The sequence below is a fragment of the Pempheris klunzingeri genome, chromosome 7 (genome assembly GCF_042242105.1).
Source record: "Pempheris klunzingeri isolate RE-2024b chromosome 7, fPemKlu1.hap1, whole genome shotgun sequence".
NCBI classification, from domain to species: Eukaryota; Metazoa; Chordata; class Actinopteri; order Acropomatiformes; family Pempheridae; genus Pempheris; species Pempheris klunzingeri.
The window spans coordinates 28787036-28808435 of NC_092018.1; the positions used below are offsets into that span (position 1 = coordinate 28787036).

General features: G+C 44.4%; 1 protein-coding gene across 1 annotated transcript in view; it reads left to right on the forward strand.

Moving 5' to 3' along the window:
- LOC139203670 (tetratricopeptide repeat protein 28-like) overlaps positions 1–21400 on the forward strand; it is a 157393-nt gene that overhangs the window by 73377 nt on the left and 62616 nt on the right. Inside the window, exon 3 of the mRNA XM_070833499.1 lies at positions 20504–20651. Coding sequence (XP_070689600.1) covers positions 20504–20651 — 148 coding nt within the window. The remainder of the gene's footprint in view (positions 1–20503; positions 20652–21400) is intronic.

Here is a 21400-nt window from a genome sequence, read left to right on the forward strand (position 1 = left end):
CTAACTCAATTATGCCCCTCCCCTCTTCCCAGCTCCAAGCTTAACCTCATCTTAGATGGCCATGAACCATAACTGATATAATCATAGCAATCCCTGTGTGGATGTGTTACCAGCGTATTATCAGATGTAGTAAATCAGTTTATGGATTAATCAAATTTAGCCATCACATCTCCCCTCCCTCCCTGCCGTCCTCCTCCACAGTGTCCGTCCTGCAGTGGAATCAGCTGAGTGCTTTGCCCATTTCCAGAGCATTCAGGTGTGGCTCCACCTCCGCACTCTGCTAATAAGGACGTAATGGCTCCATATCTGCTCCCAGGCCAAATGAATTGAATCAGTTCCACAGTGTGATTAAGAATGTGGAGCTGGTGGCCTGCGTGTCCTGCGCTGATGCTCCAGTTGTCGCTGGGCCATCCAAGTTTAACAGAGTTAAGGGGAGAAGTCTTGGCCCGTGCTCACTGGATGCCTGAAGCACCTGCCTCCGCTCAAACACACATGATCAAAGCTGCTCGGCAGGAGACCCGACTGCTGCAGGTTTCCAAGAGTTTGGAGGGAAATGCTGTCTTTTTAGTATGGAAAGTGTCTTTGAACCAGTGACACTACAATTCCAGCGAGGTAATTACGCCCATATTGTCTCATGAAGGAATTTCTAATAGGAAACATGAATCTTTCACATGGTCTGTATGTATTTTTCAGACATCAGTAACCTCTTTTTTCATTCCCACGTCTTTAGTGTAAGAGCAGCCATCACCTCTCATCTTTTTGTGTTTTAATGATAAAGCATATATGCACATAAAGAACAAAGGAGGCAGAAAAAGCAATAGCACACAACCAGCCACCTAATTAAGTATTTCTGTAGCCAACAGCCATAGATAATGAAGGAAGCGGGGGTTGGTGGGAATTGGTTTGACAGCCTTTTCTCTGTGTTTCTCCCTCCTGCAGCACCATCCTCTTGGTCCTCTGTAAATACCATTGAGATAAATTAGCGTCACTGATAAAAACAGACCCGCTTCACAAAAGACGCCATAAGTGACGGTAATTGTCTTTCTCAGATTACATTTCTAACCTTTACACCTCATTCCCTTCTCCCCTTTGCAAACTTCAGTTCTCTGAAGCATTGAACTGACACGTTGTGTTGTTCAGATGCACTGTTACTTTGTGGAACTTAAGAAGTACTTTTTGTCCTATTTCTTTGACTGCTTGTCATACACTCCAGTGCCACTGATGGAAAGAGACGTCACTCGCTGTCAGAGCAGCCCTGCACAGTGGACATGTGTGACAAACACCTTTGGTGCTTTGATCCTGTTAGAATTGCACATCACTGCCACTCACTCCACTTCTAACAGTAATTCATGCTATGTATTCAAAGTCTTGACTGGTATTGATGCAGCCAGAACATCATAGACTGATGCATGTGTAACATCCACAGTAAGCTATGCCCAATATTGTGTTGTTTTTGCAGAAAACAAAGCAGCAGGAATGGTCATGAAGACAAAGTAAAATGATGGATACAATAAGGCAGAGAGATGTAGGGGTGGGTGAGAAGATAAAGCAAGTGTGAGGGAGGGACTGAGAGAGAGAAGAGAGGGAGAGATGAATAACAGTTTGACAGGTGGAATGAAAAAGCCGCAGAGGGTGTTTGGAGCAGTATGGTAGGAGTGTGTGCGTTGTGGTGTGGCGCAGCACAGCGTTTGGGTCATACATCACACTAATACAGCAGGAGGACATAGCCTAGCACAGCGCTATGCAGAGCAGGGGGAGAATAATGTGCTGCGCTTGCACCCGCTCAATCTGATTGAAATACACAGCGCTGGGGCTACATTTACTCACCCCCCACATGCACACTTTATAAATCTACTCTTGGCCCATGTATTCTCCTAGATAATCCCCAAGAAAAGAAACAGAAAACAGACACATGGGTTCTCTATCATGGCGGTAGGAGGGACTGCTGCATTGTGTGTGTGTCAACTACCTACATGTTGCTGTGTAGATCTGCTGTGCCAAGGTTGAAAAACATCAGAACACAGTGACATGGTGAGTGAATTGCAAGGCTCACAATTAAAAAAGCATTAGGTTGCTATTAAGAATGGATTTGGCTCGCTATAAGACATTGATCAAGATTATACATATCTAATATATATTATACATATCTAAAGAAAGAGGGCAAATAACAACACAGACATTCCTCTATTGTGCTCATAGTACATGGCATGCTAATTCATCTTATCTGTAATTCTCTGTTTGGCTTTATTATTTCAAGATCTCCAAATAAGGGGTGGAGTCTTAGAAGCTGCTGAAACCGGGCAAAAAGTCATTATTGTAGATTACGTTGGTATAAATGTTTTAGCTCTCTCAATGTAAGAAATAATGTAGCCCTCACTTAACTCGGCCTGGCTCTGTGCTCCTCTCTCTGCATGCCTTTGATCATTGAAGCAAGATTCAAAGCAATTCTGATGAGAGCTCAGAGCCTCTCTCTCATACCACTGACATTTACATTATCCAGCCTGGCCTTTCTTCAGCCCTGATAATAAGTTCCGTCACTGCAGTGCTGCAAAAAACAGTGTGACGAAGGATGCTATATGAGGCCACGTGTTACCAGGCAGCCTGTCACCCACGCTAGGCAGGTGATGGCCCACATGCCAATCACACCTAACGACATGCAGCAGACAGGCAACGGTGATGTGGTAGTCATGCAATGAGTATTACATTGCAGTCCCACCTGTGGGTGTAACTAATTGGCCGAGGGTTCAGGTCTCGGAGGCTGCCACCTGCTTACCCTGCCATTAGCATGGAGAATGCGCTGCTTTACATTTGTCACCTCTCACCTCCTTCGGGGAGCTGTGGTGTTAGATGGGCTGAGTGTGGGCCCTTTGCTGTTTTGCCACTCCGACCCCAGGAGGTGATTAATTAAGGCTGAGGGCCAGCCTGATGATTGCACCTACAAAAAACACACGCAGAGGTGATGATGAGGAGCGTTTAGATACCCCCCGTCCAGCCTGCCACGCTCTCTCACCTCCCGGCCATGGAGCTGATTGAATAGAGTCATCATTGATGGCACACTTTTCCTCAGATGTGGGTGGGCTACTGGGGACCTCAAGGACTGCCGTGGAGAGAGAATTGGATTCCCTCCACTAATAAGGATTTGTTCACCAGGGAGTTAAAAATGGATGGAGGTTGTCTTTGAAAGGTGTGCCTGCAGGGGTTTGGAGAGGTTTGCGTCTTGTGTTTGAGGTTGATAGGCTGAGGTATAGAGGTGGATCCCATTGTTGACGAGGATGCTATTTTCATTATTGTCCTGGTCTTGTCTTGGGCTGTGTTCATTAGAGTTCAAGGGTTGGTGTGCACCAAGTTTCACAGGGGTTGAAATTGGGGTTTCAAGGGGTATGAGAGGGCCCCTCAGGCGGTGAACTGGTCCTTTGGAGCGTTGTGGTATTTGACAGGGCAGCTGTAATTGCTCCTCAGAGACCAAGAAGAGTCAGCATCATCAAAACGAGCACCTCTGAAAAGGATTTACTCCCAAAAGGAAAGAAATGCTTCATGGGAGGAATGAGACCTTAAGAGAGAGAGGCAGCAGAAGACATTTATTCATTTTGTGTTAATAACTTTTATATCTGTGCAGAAATTACCTCAGATGTCTTCCTTTGGTCCTTTGGGAAATTGAAATCTCTTGCCCCTTTACTGCCACGTCCTTTTCCTCTCAGCAGTCTTTTCTCTTCCCTCACATTTATTTTCTTTTTATTTGTGTCAATGGTTGTGTATTGAAAAACATGAGAGAGCGAGGCCAAGGCTCGGCCTCCCCCAGGGGCAGCGCCGAGGATCTCTTTCAACATTCGGCATGATGTTCAAAGGCTCCTCCAGTTTTCAGCCCAGTGGAGAGCCAAGTGTTTAGGGTGATTCACAGTAATGGCCGTGTCCTTTGCTGTGCTGGGTCATGAGAGTAGCTTGGGTCATGGGCAGACGGGGGGGTTTGGACGGTGCCGTTTCAGGATAACTAGCCTGTAATAGCCATATTCACATCTGCTGCTAGGAGATAGTAGTGGTGGTGTGGCGCTTGGGCTGAGCCTTCCTGCGTGAGGTGTGTCTGGAGGCTGTGATAGATATTCTCTTTAATTCGCCACTTTTGTTTGTCTGGATTCAGTGAATGTTGGTTTGTGGCTGAAGGGCAGAGACAGCTGCAGAAACTATGTGGCATCATCTGCTGTTGTGTGTGTGTGTCTGTGCATGTGTGTGTGTGTGTGTGTGTGTGTGTGTGCATGTGTGTGTGTGTGTGTGTGTGTGTCTGTGTGTGTGAGGCGCTGGTGGGATGGGGGGTCAGATGGGTCACCACTGGAGTGATGGGTGTGTTTTTGATGGGTGACCTAACTTCGTCACCCTTTCACCTGCCGCCTGACGTGATGCATTGCTGTATAGCCAAGAGAAGAAATATGACGGTTTAATCGCATCAGCTGGCAATTAGTCCTCCACCTCCGCCCTGTGTAATGCAGATATATTTGCATTAATAACACCAGACCTTCATGGCTGACTGCCTGCAGAAAAGATCCCTTTCCATAAACAATAGCTGGCATCCCCTTGGGTGGGACCCAGTTGTTGACCCATGATGAACTCCTGACCAGCGCTGCCATGTCCTCCTGACTTGGTGCAGTGACACTCTAGATTGTGACCAACAGACAGCGAGAGCCAGAGACAGACTGACAGTTTGACCCAGACACACTGGAATGCAAATAGGGGGATCTATAGAGATTATACTGCCTGCTTTTTAAATAGCCTTGGTCCTTTAGAGTGCAAGTCACCCCTGCTGGAGAGGTCTGTGCAAAGAGATAGGTGCCTTTTTTCTTTTCATGTTGCAAATGTAGTTTCACTGGAACTGATTTGTCGTCACAAGTAAATTATTTTCTTTCTTTTTGCGTTTTTTTTTTTTTTTGGCACTACTTTTGCCGGGGCTCAAACAGAGTGCAGTGGTGAAAGATATACGGTTGGCCCTAATCTTATCCTCACTTTTGTGTGTATGCAGTCCTAAACCGGCTGCCTCTTAACTACCTTTGCCCCTTATCTTTTCATTCTCGCTCACCCTCTCTCTCTTTCCTCCCCTCTCCCTCACCTCCACTGCTGCCACATTCAGATGGTTTAATGGAAATTATTCAGAAATGGAAAGAAACGAATAGTCCAGGGTTCACGGGCTCTTTGTCAAACCATATCTGTTCAAGTTACAGAAGGCATAGTAGCAACTGGGGCACACATTTCTTAACTTTGCTGAAAGGCCATTTGTTATTTAGGCAGTGTAAGCACTGCATTTCTTTTGCTAGCAGTGGAGTCTTTTATGACTGCAGAGCTTTCTTTCCCTTTAATAATGAGGGGCACTGCTCAGAGTTCATGTGCTTTATTATTTCTGATTGTAGTTTATCTAAAAACTCCTTCTGGCTTCGGGATTGTTTGGGAATTTATTTCCACTGCAAACAGTCAATTTAACAATACAGAGCATCATCATATTGATCAGGCATATCAAAATGCCTTAAGGCTATCATGAGGTTCCCTTCTGATCTACTTCAATCTCACTGTTTGCTCTTTAAGTGACTTAGAAAGTCTATTTAAGGTCTAGGTCTTCTCTAATTGTGTCTTGTGATGTCACAGTTATCGTGGTTAAGCTTCTGATTAAGTGTACCAATTATCTTTGATACTTCACTTTTCCATTAATATCAACATTGCCTTTAAATGAATGAAAATGTCTGAGCTTTGACAGGCGATTGCCTTAATATGCAGTAGTTCATTCTTCACTCTTATTTTGAGCAGTATGGGCAGTCTAATGACAAACACTTTGTGTAGATGATCATCAGAGAGGGTCTTGTGTATGGCATATTCACAGTGGTACAGGACATTAAAATGTCCTTCTGAAAATCCTTCCCTCCTGTTCCATGTTGTCCCTCTTCAATCACAGGTAGCTGTGCAACATGGGACTTCTCTGTAAGCCTGGTGTCACTCTCTGAGAGCCTCAAGACAGCGAAGAGAGGAGGGGGATTTGTCTTCCTTTCCCCTTCACTTATCTCTTTTGTTTGTCCTGGTTTCCATAGATGAGCAGCAGCCCTCCATTCTCTTCTCATGCGAAACTAAGTGCTGCCGCTACTCTCGACCTGCCAGCTCCAAATTGGCAGCCTGACCTTCTTTTTCTTCCTTGGGGCGTCTGCACAAAGCCATACCTCTACCATGGGGGAAAAATGCAATTAAGAGGTGACATAAACACTGAGCACCCGTTGTAGCTGTGCCCGGGAAGAAGGAGGGGGTAAGGCAGCTGCCATTGTGACACGCATGCATAGCTACTGGTCTATTAATTGGACTTTACGCATTGCAGAGTGACACTGGGGTGAACAGAATAGATGGAGAACAGTGGATGTGACACGGTCTCACTGAATGAGCATTGACAGGAGACTGGTGTCAAACTTTGACCTGACTGGTGTATGCATTAAGTGTGACTGCTCTCTGACCTTGTGTTTTGATTTGTTGTAGGCAATTATCACCTAATGTTTCTGCACTCGTGACAAAAAGAATATGCAAAGTAGGGATGCAGATTTTTCAGCTAATTGATACTGTAACCCACTGAAATCGCAGAGTGTTTTTCCTCGATAAAAGCTTGGGGAAATCTTTGGTCATATTTTGAAACGGCTCAAATTTTAAACAAAATTCAAAAGCTTAAACACAATAATTTTGTGCAGGCTGATGAGACTAAAGATGCAGGACACAAAGCCTAATCCTTTCTTGCAGCAACAAAAAGTGTTGCAGCTGACAAATGCCAATCATGAAGAAAATGTAATGGGCTGCCCATAATTATTAATACATTACAAAGACATAATGTCGCTATAATTGAGCTTAATACCGTGAGAATATATGCTATATCAATTGTGCTCCATAAAAACACAGTATCCTTTTTTGTAATGTGATATGAGAATACCTAGCAGCTTTTATTTTTAGTAGAGGAAGCCCATTAAAACAGGCACTGAGGGAGAATGGTGTTTAATTGCCAGCTAAGGTGTGTGACATTTGGAGCAGCACATTGAATGTGGCCCAAAGTCCAAAAGGTGTTGTGAGGGAGTGAGTAATTGCTCTGGTCTCTCCAGGCAACGGGTTTAATAAGACGATTCAGTGATAGAGGGGGAGTGGGCACACACGCAGACACACACACACACACACACACACACACACACACACACACACACACACACACACACACACACACTGCATTTCAAGACATCCACACAAGTTACACAGATCATTTAGTTTGTTTATGTCTGTGTGTTTTTGTATTTGGTGGAGAGGATTTGGATGTGAACTCTAAATTACGCTGACTTTTCTTTTTTGTCATTGCTTTATTGTGAGCCTTTTTGTTTGAAGGCAGTGGTCAGAGATCTGATTTTTAATCTTCTTTTATCCATGCTTGAAGTCTTGGTTTTCATTTCCACAGTGTAAAAAAACACCATAAAAGTTCAAAGTAATGTTCATTTAAGTAGCTGTCACAATTAACCCGTGGTCCCAAGCCTACATTTAGTTTTATCTGTATGATTTAAGGTTTCAAGGTATCTACTATATACTGCCATTATTACTGTATATGAACATATATATTCATGTGTCCTCTTCAGAGGAGCTCTCTGAGAGTGATCAGGAGTGATCTATCTGCTTGGTTAGCCTTGTAAACAGACTGCTGCTCCACCATGTCTGTGCTTACCATGTTTGTACAGTAGATGAGTGGCTCCCTGGCCCTCTCCTCAGGGTTGTTTAGCTTTCAGACCCCTGACAGAGGAAAGGAAACTCCCTTGGGGGAACATGAAGCACTACAGGTTGAATGAAATTCTGTCTGAACACTCCAAAGCTCTCTTCATCTCCACAGGCTCCGGGGAAAAAAACAGCAGAAAAATGTTTAAAACAGGATGCTTAATCCAGCAAGCACTGAAAAAGCATAGTAGCGCATGGATTTTTTTTTTCCCCCAAGAGAGAAAACATTTTAAAAGAGCCCCAGCATGATAGGCCAGCATAATGAGCCATCACTGGCTGATATTAGGAAGTTTATTCATAGAGTAGCACTAGAAGACGGCTTAGTGCAGGATGTTATCTTAATGCCACAACATGATAAATGATGCAGCGAGGATAGTGTTAGGAAATAGTTAGGAAATATGTTGTAACATATTTTCCAGCACAGAGAGCAGTAACATGTTTTGCAGAAAAACCGAATATAAGCAAAAAGTGAAACTGTGCTCTTGTTGTGGGCAGATATATAAAGACTAATGTGAGCTTACAAACCGCAGGTATGAAATGAAAGTGAGGTGATAGCATGGGACCATCTGCTCATCTTTTATAATTAGCTCAGAAAGCATGATATAATATGCTTCAATATATGTATTGTAGTTAAGTAATAGAACATCACTCATCACAGTGCCATCTAATGATAAGTTATGAGAGTGAGTCCTCCTTAAATGGTCCAGAGGGTGGGTGTGTGTGTAAGTTATGGCAGGGTCTCAAACAGGGGCCAGTGGCTCAATAAATGATGGTGGTGGGGTTGGCTACATCAACTGGGGTCATCACTCCCTGGGTAGCTTGATAGGCAATTCATACACCTTTGTTATACGGGGGGGTCAGTGCCTTTTCACCATTTATCACACCACATCTGTTCCTAAAACCCCCAGCCCAGCCCAGCGCTCAGGCAAACTGTTGCATTAATACAGAGAGGCAAGAAGGAGCAGTGTGGGAGATACTGAAGAGTCTTCAGTGTTTAGCTTAACCAGAGAATCATCCCACTTATTAGTCAAACTGTGTCCTCTAGGTATTGCACACCACGGAGCTCTGAGTGTAGACCGGTAGGTCCGGACAATGTGCTAATTTGAATTTGCAGGTTTGCTGATGTTCATTTGCAAAGTGGTGTTGCGGACCTGCACCTTGCTCGGGGTAATCATTAGCACGAGAGGGGAATTTAGTATTCTGCTCAGCTGAGGCTCTGACACAGAGGCGTCCCTGGCTTCTGTTTCTATTAGCGTCCAGGCTCGCGGCTGCACAGCCAACACTTCAATGAGTGCTTTCTTAACACATGGGCATTTCTGTGCTGCAGCTGCTGCCCTTCTAACTTTCTAGCTTAGGGATAGAAATATGACACTAGAGCACACTCGTAGTATTCTCATGCCCTGTGCCTCTGTTTTTTCTTCTCCAGTCCACTCACGATTTCACATCCAATTTTCCCATCGCCCAGTGACGCCCATTCCCCTAAGACCCCCAGCTACTGTGGGATCACTGGACTGTCCTGTGTGTGTGTGTGTGTGTGTGTGTGTGTGTGTGTGTGTGTGTGTGTGTGTGCTCTTATTGATCACGGTTGTGTCTCTGTGGCTCTGGGCTCCTGCTGCTGTTATCACCGCAGTGTGGAGGGTGGGGAGGAGGGAGTGTGGTTCACAGCACTGAGAGCTTCAGGGCGTTGAATGTGTGTGTGTGTGTGTGTGTATTTGATCTAATGGGATTTACAGTATTCACAGCGTGTTTTCACATAGAGCCTTTTTCTCTTAGCCTTTATATTTGGAAGCCCTGGCAAAACGATTGACACAATTATAGTAAACATCATTATGGGCCATTTGGGCTGGCAGTTAGATAACTGTCCAGCAGGAGAGAGGTAAACACTAAAATACAGGAGGCATTAACACTGAGTGTAAACAGGATCTGTAGAATCACTGTAATCACTAGTGGGAGTGCGTAATGTGATAAAAACACTTTTAGATTCCTCCTTCAACTAAAAACTGTCTGTATCTGCAATTAATACAAGAAGGATGCAAAACTGGTTTTAAGGACATCACGACTCCGATTTTCTTTCTTCAGAGAGAAAATAAGTGAGTCAGAGGGAGGGAGAGAGCGGTCATGATGAAACATGGCGAATGTTGTTTATTTCATGTCAAAAAGGAGCAAGTTACCTGCGACAGAAGATGGAACTCCTCATTTCACTCAGAGTCAAAGTGAACGAAGGAGAATGCTTCCTTATTTCTACCTCCTTCATCCACAGTTCCCCTTTACTGTACTTTTCTGCTCAGTGGGTGTGGATAGGACCCTTATGATGGATTGCACTACTGGTCCTCTTGAGTGCATGCATGTGAATAAATGGGTGCAGTGTGCACATGTTCCTCCCTTCCTTCCTTCTGTCTTCCATCTGCCTGTATTCTTTCCTTTTTCCCAGACCTCCTTGCCACCCTGCTCCATCCTTTTCTCACACTGTTTCGGACATGTTCTCAGGAATGTACGCTGGGGTTGTGCATTTACTATATTTGCTTATGGCAACACACACACAGACGCGCCAACACACTCAGCAGAACTGCATAGCACTCAAGGCACCATTCCTCCGTGGCCACAGTGATTAATTACTTTTAACAAAGCAAACAGGGTCTTGCTTGTCCGGATCAATCTTTTCCCCGTCTTGGTGCGAGGCGCTGTCACCGGTAATTGCCAAACTCTGTGTAGTATGAAATGAGGGCCACTTTCACCTCTCCCTGGTCCTAAGCTAACCATAGCCCCAATTTTCTACGCTTGTGCTCCCGCTCTCCTGGCTCCTGTGGCTCCACTGTCCTCCTCCTCCTCCTCTTTTTTTCTCTCCCACTGTGTCTCTACTTTTTTTCCTCGTAATGCAACCCCTTCCTTGGGAGTTACAGTGCTTTTGAATATAGCTGTGAGATGGGTAGTCATGTCATCTCATTTGAACTCAATGGATTTTAGGAGCTGCCGTATGCTTTTAGAACAGCACTGAGAAAAATCAAGTATTATGCTTCTTGCCATTCATGCATACTAATTGGCATCGCTCTGCCAAGCTGATCAAACACCATTAATCTATTTGTAGTATATATTTGTTTCTAAATGAGAAAATTAATACATTCTACTGCTACAGCCAGCTGGGTGCGGTGAGCCCCATTGATTGTTGGCACCAACAGTATGACTCATAGCTCCGAGCAAGTGCTTTTATTTGGCTTGCTGTGTGTGTGTGTACGTGCGTGTTTGAATGTGTGTGTGTGTGCATGTGTGTTTTCTGCCTCGGTGGATCACTTTAATGTTGAGACCAGTTGCCAGAGGAGTTTCAGTTAACATATTTACTATTTTTTTGAACATATAAAGTGTCCACAGGTGGTAAGGAAACCTGTTCACTTTATCTTATTACCGGACAGGCCATTGAGTCACGCAGCATGCACAGAGATAGATATCAAAGCCAGGGAAATACAGCTAACGTGATTAGCAGGCGGACACAATTAATGATGCATGGTGATGGCCAAAGAACGCTGAGGGAACTTGCTGTTTAATGAGCTAACACAGACTGTGCAGATGTGTTACAGGACCACTCAGTGTTATCAGTGGCACACACCTCCTTTTGTAGAACTCTGCCAATTAGCCCTGTTATGAGTTGACTGTCAGGATTTCAGTCTAAAATGTTGAATACTTGTTCCTAAAATGTGAATTGCGCTTGTTAAAATGTACATTACCGTGCATGTTTTTCCCTCTAAGTGTGCGACATTTCCTGTGAAGATGGTAACCTATTACTGTTCAGCTCAACTACGTTTGGGATTGACCAATAATTCTCAATAGGCAAGCAGACCTGAAAACGACTCTCCTCATTAATAATGAAAAATCCACACTGGTCCAACCATAATCTTACTTTTCTTTAGCTTTTGATAGTTTCTCTCGCCCAGCAATGTGCCGGAGCATGTCATATATATGATAAGTAGAGGAGCCTATCCGTGTGGGAGTCATCACACACTTAAATTGGTGCAGCATTGAGTTCATATTGCAGTGTGGCCAAGGGGGAATTAGCGAGTCTATATATAAACCCCCGCCACATGTGTTGTGAATTAAAGTGCATTTATCTGGTAATCGCTGGGGAGATCTCCGCGTGCACAAGCATGGCAAAGCAGTGGCGCTGCAGCCACAACAGCCCAGTATACTGATGCTGCTGCTGCACTGGGAGATGGGAAGGAGAAACAGGTCAGACACAATAAAGAGCTCTGATAGCCTGGATGGCAGTAGACATGTACAGTATACTTGGATAGAATAACAAGAGGCTCTCTGTGTCTCCTTCATGTGCTAACCTTTATCTCTCTCTCGCCCTCTACCTCTGTCTTTCCACCTCCTCCTTGTTTTAAGTGTATGTCTAACCATTTGGCTACATCACAATTGTCTTTCCTTACCCGGCCCCATTCTTTCTCTAGTCCTCTCTGCCTCTCAGCGCCTTATCTGTGATTCAGCTTGCCTTTACTCAATCATGTATGACTCCTTACTAGCAGAATCAAAAGCAGTGGGGCTCATGCCATGCTTTTCATTAGAGCTCTCCATAAAGGCTGACTGGTAGTCTTTTGAAGTGTTGCAGGGCAGCTCTGGAGGAGCCACACTGTCAGGCAGCCTGTGCTGCTGACTCTTGTTTGATGAAGCAACTTCCCACTAAGGCCAGAGCAATCTAATGAACCCAGCACAAGTGCTGACACTGACAAGGAGCTGTGCCTACTGTGACCATCTGAAGGGAGTAATGACTTCATGGACTTTGTCTCTCTTTGGGATCTTCAAACTCAGCAAGCAATGATAACCAACCCCAAAAAACACCTCGAGCTCAGAAATGCTTGTTTTGCATGGCAGCCGATTTTTCACACTGGCAGTTTAATCCGAAAATACCAGGTTGAACGGCGCTTATTTTGCACAAGCTTCATGGTTTGTGAACAGGATGTTGCATTATGTACCACATCAGCTTGTTTCCCCCCACTACATCAGTTGAGATGGCGGGGGCGTTTCACATGTGACGCTCTGTGTGTCAAGCATTGAAAAGGTGTTGAGCGAGGGTCAGCTGGACATGACGACCCAATCGAGTGGCTAATGGAGATGCCTGCTTTCCCATGTTGAGAACATGTGTCTCTCAGCCAGTGTTTACAAAGAGGAGGGTATTTTTCAGCCATGCTTGAGTTCACTGTCAAAGCCAATTAAGGGAGTACAAATGAAGATGGAGGATGTGGTGCCTCGGGCCAGGAGAGTACAGCACCAGGGCCAAGTAACCTCTTCTGTCTGCGCTGTGGGGCTAAAAACATCAGGGACACATATGGTCAGGGCTGCTTATTCAATTGGTATTTGCTTTGTATAATCAGTTCCTACAATTTGTATTAGAAAAGGGAGTTTTAGACTATTGTGAGCATATTTGTCACGCTTGAAGTAAACTCAATAAGTGATTTAGTGATTGGCAAGAAGTTCAGTTGTGACAATCAACACATTAAAGACTCAATGAAGACACACCTTGCTTGATAACTCTTTTTGATCCCAAAGAATATACTCCATAACGGCCTCTTATGGCCACCTCTAGTCTAGTCGGGATGGAAAGCACCTCTGCAGTCTAGAGTTTGCTCTCTTTTTCAGGTACACCATCTGGCCTTGATTGATTAAAGCTCCTTTAAGTAATTAATGCCTACTTTAATTGAGAGTCAGCCCCTGTGGCTGTGGGGTTCATGCACAAAGCTCAGGCAGAGCAAAGCCAAGGATCTAGTTGAGAGGGGCACGGAAATCTGTTTAGCACCCTGACCCTCTCAGCCTCACATCTCAAGACTCTTAAGATGCTAATAAGAATGCAAGTATGCTAGCTGCATCCATGTGACAAATCGGGCCATAAATCATAGCGGAAGAGTGTGACTTGGTTTTTCTAACATTGGAATTAACGTGCTTGGAATGAGCTACAGGCATATTGCCATTATATCTGCTGGTTTATCATTTCCCGTTGCTCTGCTTCCTTTGTGAAAACCGTCAGCTATGGTGGACATGCACGCAGCGGAAAGAAAATTGAATTCCCCTCTGCCAAACAGTGTATTGTGACAGCATGTCGCTGCACGACCCCACAGCTTACCACTATTGTGCTGTTTCATCTGTTTGTGATAAATGAGCAATATCAGTTTTTCCCTTCTGTTTCACTTTGACTGTCACAGTGCACCGCATGACACCTCCCCGATCACAAGCCCTGACCTTCTTTATTGAAGGTTTTCTTTGACTTTTTGTAATTGTTTTTAGAAAACACTAAACCATTCCCCAGCCAGATAATGCGAGACACAGTGAATACAGAAAGCTCAGCATCGATTCCACCTACCTGACTATGACCTTTTCCAATCTGAAGTCCTGCGTTCACTGCCAGTTTGATGTGAGCCGGCTCATCGATTCCTTGCAGCCATGTGAGAGTACTACAGTGTCTCTCACACTGAAGCCTCTACCAGGCAACCTGGATTTTACCTGGGTCTTATTGTCACCACTCACTGAATAATGAAACATTTACCCTTTAATTGCCAGCTCCACAAAGAATGATCAGTTTAATTTGCTCTCATTAAAGCCATCTAATCTAATGGGCTAATTAAGGGCTTTGGATGGAACAGCAATCACTATAGTCTACAACGCCCTCAGGGAGGAATACATCAGTGCATCATAAATATTTTACTGCGTCTACCTCCATGCAGATTGTAAGGTGCCTCAATTTGACTTGCACAATGGCTCAACATGCACCTTTGATGTGGCTTATGTTATTAACAGAAAGTCACTGTAGGATTGATCGAGGCTGTTTTACAAAACCCCACTAAGTCAGCATACAGGACAAAACAAAAAGCAAGAATTTTTTTCACTGATTAGCAGAATTAATGAAGAAATCTTTCACTCAGTGTGAGGAGAAAATGACTGACACAACACATACACACAGATAAACACACACTTGATCGATGTAGGTCAGGGGTGGTTGCTGGTTTAGGGTTTGGTCTTATTCGATTTGGGAGATTGTAATAGACATGCAGCTGTGTCATGATTCTTTCCCAGAGCCCCCGGGGCCAAAGGTTCATGTATTGCCCGAGGCAATGGGTGTAAGGCCCCCACCACTCCCTTTGTGAGGACCGACCTCAGACCTTTCTAATCCTGGGGGGGAAAGAGATCTGTACCTGCATGGAGATGCTGGAAGATGAGTAGAAACTCACAGAATTTGGCATCAGGAACAGATTTAATTAAGCGCAGCCTCCATTGTGCTGCACTGTGGCTTTCAGCTTGTCAAGTTGAAGGGCAGAAGGCCCAAAGCAGCAATCATTCCGTTTCACTTTTTTTAGCTGTTCTCCCAGCTAATTTGTCATGGCCGACAGTTATCCCTGGATATTAAATTAAGCAGTTGACATTTTGTGTACCCTGCGAATCGACTATGTCACCTTGAAAGTGGAGTGGCAGACATTTGCAAGAGATGGCAGGGGCACGCATCTGAAACTCTGGTCGACACTTGACATTTCTGGGTCACATTGAAAACCAGGGAACAACACACACATAGTTAAAGCCAAGAAACCAAGGGAAGAAAAGCTGCAATCCCTTTGTTCCTGTCGCACCATTACTGTTAATCTGATCCCAGCATCCTGGAAAGCTGATTTCAAGTAATACGTGTTTGTTGGGGACAGATGGGTGCTTTTCTTGAGGAGTTATTGATGTATTTTTCTTCAGTTAATGTTTGTGTGCGTGTGGAGTGTATTTGCGGCCTGCTGTCCCTATTTGATGGTCTGATTTAGGTTCCATTATGTCATCAGCAGGGGCTCTGTTCAGAGTCGTCACATTGGCACCTACCTCCCTGTGGGTGATCAGAAACCATCTGCAGCAGGCGTATCCTAAACACACTACAGCAATGAAGGGTGTGGCACGGTCTAAGCAGAGCTTACGCGGCTTCTATTGATTTCCACATTTGAGAGCATCTCTATTATTGCTGATCACTGATCAGGGCACAGCAAAACCGCACAAGGACTCAGGCTACTGGAGCACAGCTGGAGCCGTCGGCTCAATGCAGTGGTGGGCAGTTAATTTTACACCTGGGCCTTCAGTGGTGTCCTACCTGAATCAAACCACCTCTTAACACCATCATTATGACGTCACGGCTATAGAAACCATCAGTATTATACAGAAAGGCAGAATAACAGGACGCTGCATCGCAGACAGGTATCTCATGTTGTGAGAATGAATGACATCACTAAAGCAAGAAACCCAATTAAAAGAATTCAACAAGTCTCCAAACACTCGAACCACTGACTGGGCTCCAAACACCAGGCGTTCTCAGCAACACACTCTGCTCCTCTGAGCCTGTAAGCCGAGGGTACCGCTCCTAGTTGCTGACCTGAAAGTGGCGGATGAACCCAGGGCAGATTTCTTTGACCCTGGCAACACATGATGGCTGAAATATGATTGGATAAAAGCTCTAATATAGACATACACTGCTGGAAGCCCCCCAGCCCAGAGACACAGAGACGTGCTATGAAATGAAGAGCAGAGACTATTAGGAATCATCTAAAATGATTAATGGGAAAATATTAAAACATAAATCAGTGATTCTGAGTTTAGGCCAGCAGAGAAGGTCTTGCTGGCCCTGACGGCCCACCACTGGCTCAATGACAGGCTGTCTGGATTGCGGGTAAGGAGTCATGCTGTTTGTTTGGAGAGATATTATTGTGGTTGAGATTTTAGAACTCTGAATGTGTGGCAGAAAACAGCTTCAACTGTCTGTAAATTACCTGTCTACACGGGCAGGTTTCCAGCTTCAGTGCCCTTGATGCAAAGCATTTACAAATTACCATGGCAATTTGATTTCTTGCTGAAAACGACAGATTCAGGATAGGGTAAACAAATAGATTTGGCAGTCTTTAGTGAGCAGTTTGTCTTGGAAGCACTGCATACACCTAATAGTGCAGCCTGGGGAAATTAACCTAGATGTAGGATAAGTATATAGTAATATGTAACAACCTATTGACTGAACAAGGTTTTGCACAGCTGTCGAACACAAAATGTTTTGTCATTTTCAGATGCTAGATAAGGAACTTTCCACAACCAGTTGTATCAGGAAGGATCTTGAGTGCGCGTATACAGTAAATTTACTTTGCCATATGCAACATTATACTCATCTTGCTCATTGTTCAAATCTATTTGGCACAGCAAGTGGAAATATAATTCAGAGAACTCTTCCTTTAAGCCTGTTATACTCGGATCTTGAACAGGGATAGACCAGCGCAAACACGCATGTGCTCCCAGGGGCTCGCGACACCCCTGGGGTTACAGTGGACTGAAGAGGAGACTAAGAAGGGGGCAAGGACATATGCCGAGGCATTAATCTGCTAATAGAAAAAAAGCCTCTGACAGCTGGTCTTGTGCCAAAGTCCCAATCTTAATGGTGTCAACTTTCTGTTCGTCTGCTCTGACTGTGGGCCTTATTGTGACTATAGGAAAGTTGACCATGTGTCGTTGTGCATATGTGTGTGGAGAACGCTGGTTCCCTCACAGCGTGTAGCACAGTGTACCAGAGAACTTTCCTTTTTTTTTTTTTGCATCATTTCCCTCTTCCTCCTAAGCATAAAAACATGAATATTTAAAACTACATCAAACAAGCATTCATGAAATATTAAAATGTTCGAGAAACAAGAAAAGCTTTTATCCTCTCTCTTATTCGTATGTGTTTTTCAGCCTCTCTCTTTCTCTTCCTCTCTTTTTTGCTCTCACACACACACACACACACACACACACACACACACACGTACTGACACACATGTGCATTAGCACTCCCAGAATTTACCCACGGGTAAGAACGACAAACCTTCCCACTCGATCCACTCTTCTGTGGTATCAGCACATTGCTGCATTAAACAGAGGAGGCAAAGATGCAGAAGGTTCAATAATTTACCCTGGATTGAATCTCAGGCAACACACAGTCTGGGTTTGTGGATGTCATGTTGTACAAGACGCCGAACAAATTTGTCACATTTCAGGAGGGCCTGTGTTCTGTGAGAACTTAGCCTTCGGAGGAGTCACTCTCTAATATGCATCCTGTTTAGGGAGATGGCTTTTGGCTGAAAGATGAAGCTCTGGCTTGAACCATTCTGTTGTGTAATGCTATATGTTGACAGGGCAAAGTTAATCTAAGGAGCCCTGTCTTTTCCCCCACACACACTCACAGACTGACACACACAGAGGTACAAACACATACACCCTCTCTCTCTCTCTGTCTCTCTCTCTGTCTCTCTCTCTCTCTCTCTGTCTCTCTCTCTGTCTCTGTGTGGCTAAGAGCTAAAGGCTGTGCTAATCACTGTAGCAGCAGCTCTAAGCAGATGCTGCTGTGTTTTTAGAAAACATCCTGTTAAGCGTGAATTAAAAAAATGTTGTGTAGGGGTAAAATCTTGCTCTCCCCTCTCCCATAATGCTTCATGCCAGTAGCATAGCCAACCTGTTGATGTTTCTGCAGCTTTGTCCTCTCATACGCTAGTTGGGGTTACCTTATGCTGATATTCAGCCTCTACTATGTAAATTCAAGTGAACCCTCTGTTTTATGAGTAGCACTGGTTGAATTGACTTGTTGGATTATGCAGAGGCTGAAGTTGTATCCTGTGTGTGTGTGTGTGTGTCTTTGTGCAGCCACATAATGTTTTTTGAAGGCAGCTGGAGATTAATTGAAGAAAAAAATCCTATAAGGCTGTACTGCACATTGATTCTGTCAGTTTTGCCGTGGCTCTTTCGTTTATGCATTTATTCTCGTGCTTGTGTTTGCAATATTTTAATGCACTCTGTGCACAGTCTAGTCTTTCAGCCTTATGTAGGACAGGATAGGGTAAAATAAAAGGATTAAAGAAGATGGCAATTTTAGTTTGAAGCGAGCCTTATTTTATTCATCTTTGTTCTCATCCTCTTTCCTTGGTCGTCTCAGTCAGGGCACGCCGCTTAAGAGAATAAAAGAAAGATCTCTGGGTGAGCAGTCATATTGTAGGCTAAATCTAATCAGAGGGCGAAGTGCTTTTAAATGTCTTTTGTTCCCCTGGGCAAAACGTTTGTGGGCCTCTCCACTCCCGCCGATGCATCCTGCCCAAACTCCACTGCCACTAGATGCAATTAATATTGAGCGGATACTGTGGCCTGCACTCCCCTCATATAATAACAGTGTTAGAACAAAGGTTAATGCTTTGAATCTAATCTCTGTCCTCGTCATTTTCAATGAAGTTGTGATGCAAGCAAAGGGAGGTAGAGATGTTGAGAGGGGCGGCAGGTCTGTAGAGAGATTGGTAGTCAGTGGGGGTCTTGGACGGAAGCAAAATTAATTACTGGTCTCTATAAATTCGATGTCATGTCTCATTTTCCCTAATCCTCCTCGCCTTTTTCGCTTCCTAGCGGTGCTAACAGAGAAGCTTGGGAAGACTAATGAAAAGGCCTCTTAGATGCTAATGGCAAATTAGCCCTCGTGTCACTTTTGGAAGCTGTGAGTGGAGTGACTGCCTGCTCAGTGAGGAGGTGGCTGCCCCACACACACAAGCACAAACACAGAAAAACACCAGACATGGAAAGGTTAGGACTCTTATCGTGACAGATTTTAATTTTAGACAGATCTTTTCAGTTTCTTTGCCTCACACAATGCTTATCCCTCATTTTCTCCCATGCTTTGCAGCTGTAATTGTGTGTTTCTGAGACACAAGCCCAGATATGACTATTCTGAGACAGTTCGCTTTCTCTTGGGGGGATTTAGTGGTTTGGATCGTGAATAATGAGCTGGATCTAGTTCCGTCTCTTCTTTGCTGCTGTTGTTAGACTGGACCAGAGTCAGGTTTAACAACTCAGTAGGATTATTGTCTGATCAGACCGTAGACACAAACATACTGAGTCACAAACCTTCTTGGATAAAACATCTCTTTTCTCTGGTGAGGCCAAACAGACATGCTGAAGAAAAAAAACACACTTATTGATTGGGCTTTGGATCCCAGAGACAGCGTCTGTTTTAGTTTTCAATCTGAAGAATGTTCCAAAACATTTCAGCCTCTCACAGAAAGATACAGTATGTCAGCAGTCGCTTTCAGTTTATGTCTCAGTGGTGAATTATTATGCTCTCAACAATGTGACTTGGATGACAAATGCAGTTAATTTTTGTTTGCTTGAAGAGCCAGTCACGTCCCCAAAACATGACATACATGTTCACATCTGAGGTTAAAATATGGCAAAAACAGATTCCGGCCAGTTGTGTTGTTGTTTCATAATGGCATTGTAACAAAGGGAACGCACAATCCAGAGTATATATATGGGTGTTCTGTTATTGAGCTACAGACGGACGAGTTAGTGGCTCTCTCTCATTCTCCTTTTTCATTGTCTTTACTTATTTTTTAACACAGCCAAAGAGAAATCCCAGGGCTCTACTTGTGTGCAGTTTGCTCCCACAGCAAACAGAGGAAAAAATATTGAATAGAAAAACAATAGTTGCTCCTGAGAAGGCAGCCAGCCAGAGTGTAACATGTGCATTTATGTAAAACTTATAATCCAATTAACAAGTACAAAAAACCCAGTGATCACTCTATAATGGGAATACAAAGGAGAGAGGTGCCATGTTCACAAAACTGCTCATGTGGAAAAAATGCAAATGGCGTGAAATGAGCGTGTCTCGTAATGTGTTTTGAATAAAACCCCATGCTGTGGCACCTAGTCTGGAGCCCCGATGACTCTTTCTCTTACCTATCTTCCTTTTCAGGCATACTTCCGACAGGGTGTTGCCCTTCAGTACCTTGGTCGCCATGCCGACGCACTGGCCGCCTTCGCCTCTGGTCTTGCCCAAGACCCCAAGAGTCTGCAGCTGCTGGTGGGCATGGTGGAGGCCGCCATGAAGTCGCCATTACGAGGTAAGATATTTAGTTTGCGTGTGTGTCTGGTGACAGCATCTTGTGTGTGTGTGTGTGTGTGTGTGTGTGTGTGTGTGTGTGTGTGTGTGTGTGTGTGTGTGTGTGTGTGTGTGTGTGTGTGTGTGTGTGTGTGTGTGTGTGTGTGTGTGTGTGTGTGTGTGTGTGTGCGCGTCACTGTCTGTCTGCTTCACCATCTCCTCATGTTTTGTCCTACAACAGCTTGGACGCCTGTCTCTGAGATAATCCTCACACTCTGTCAGTCAATAAGTGCGTCGAGGTGACTTTACCTGACAGTTTTTGAACCATTCGTCAGGCAGGCCGTCTCTCTATCTGTCCCGCTTTCTGTCTTTGTGACTGACTGTTGGTGTCAAGTACTTACCTCTGGACTCCTGAAGCCTGACGCCTGCAGCTTCAGCATATCTTATTGTCAGTCGGGCTGATCACACACTCAGATAGCCTGTTATCTTAATGAGCATCCAACGCTAATGCCATTGTCTGTGTCTGCCCCTGTGTAAGCCTTTTTCCTAAAGCTGAGTGGATTTGTAAGTACTGTATTCAAGCCACGATTATTACCAAAATGCGTTCTCTCTGTTTTGCATTATTATCTGTTGTATCGGCCAACTGCTGTGACCCGATTGTCCATGAGTAATCAGTGTGGGGCAGCCTAATGAGCCTGAAAACAAACGTAACAACTCTTCTACTTGAGATGACCACTGCAGAGCATTTAATATTCCTCAGATCTTGATGGC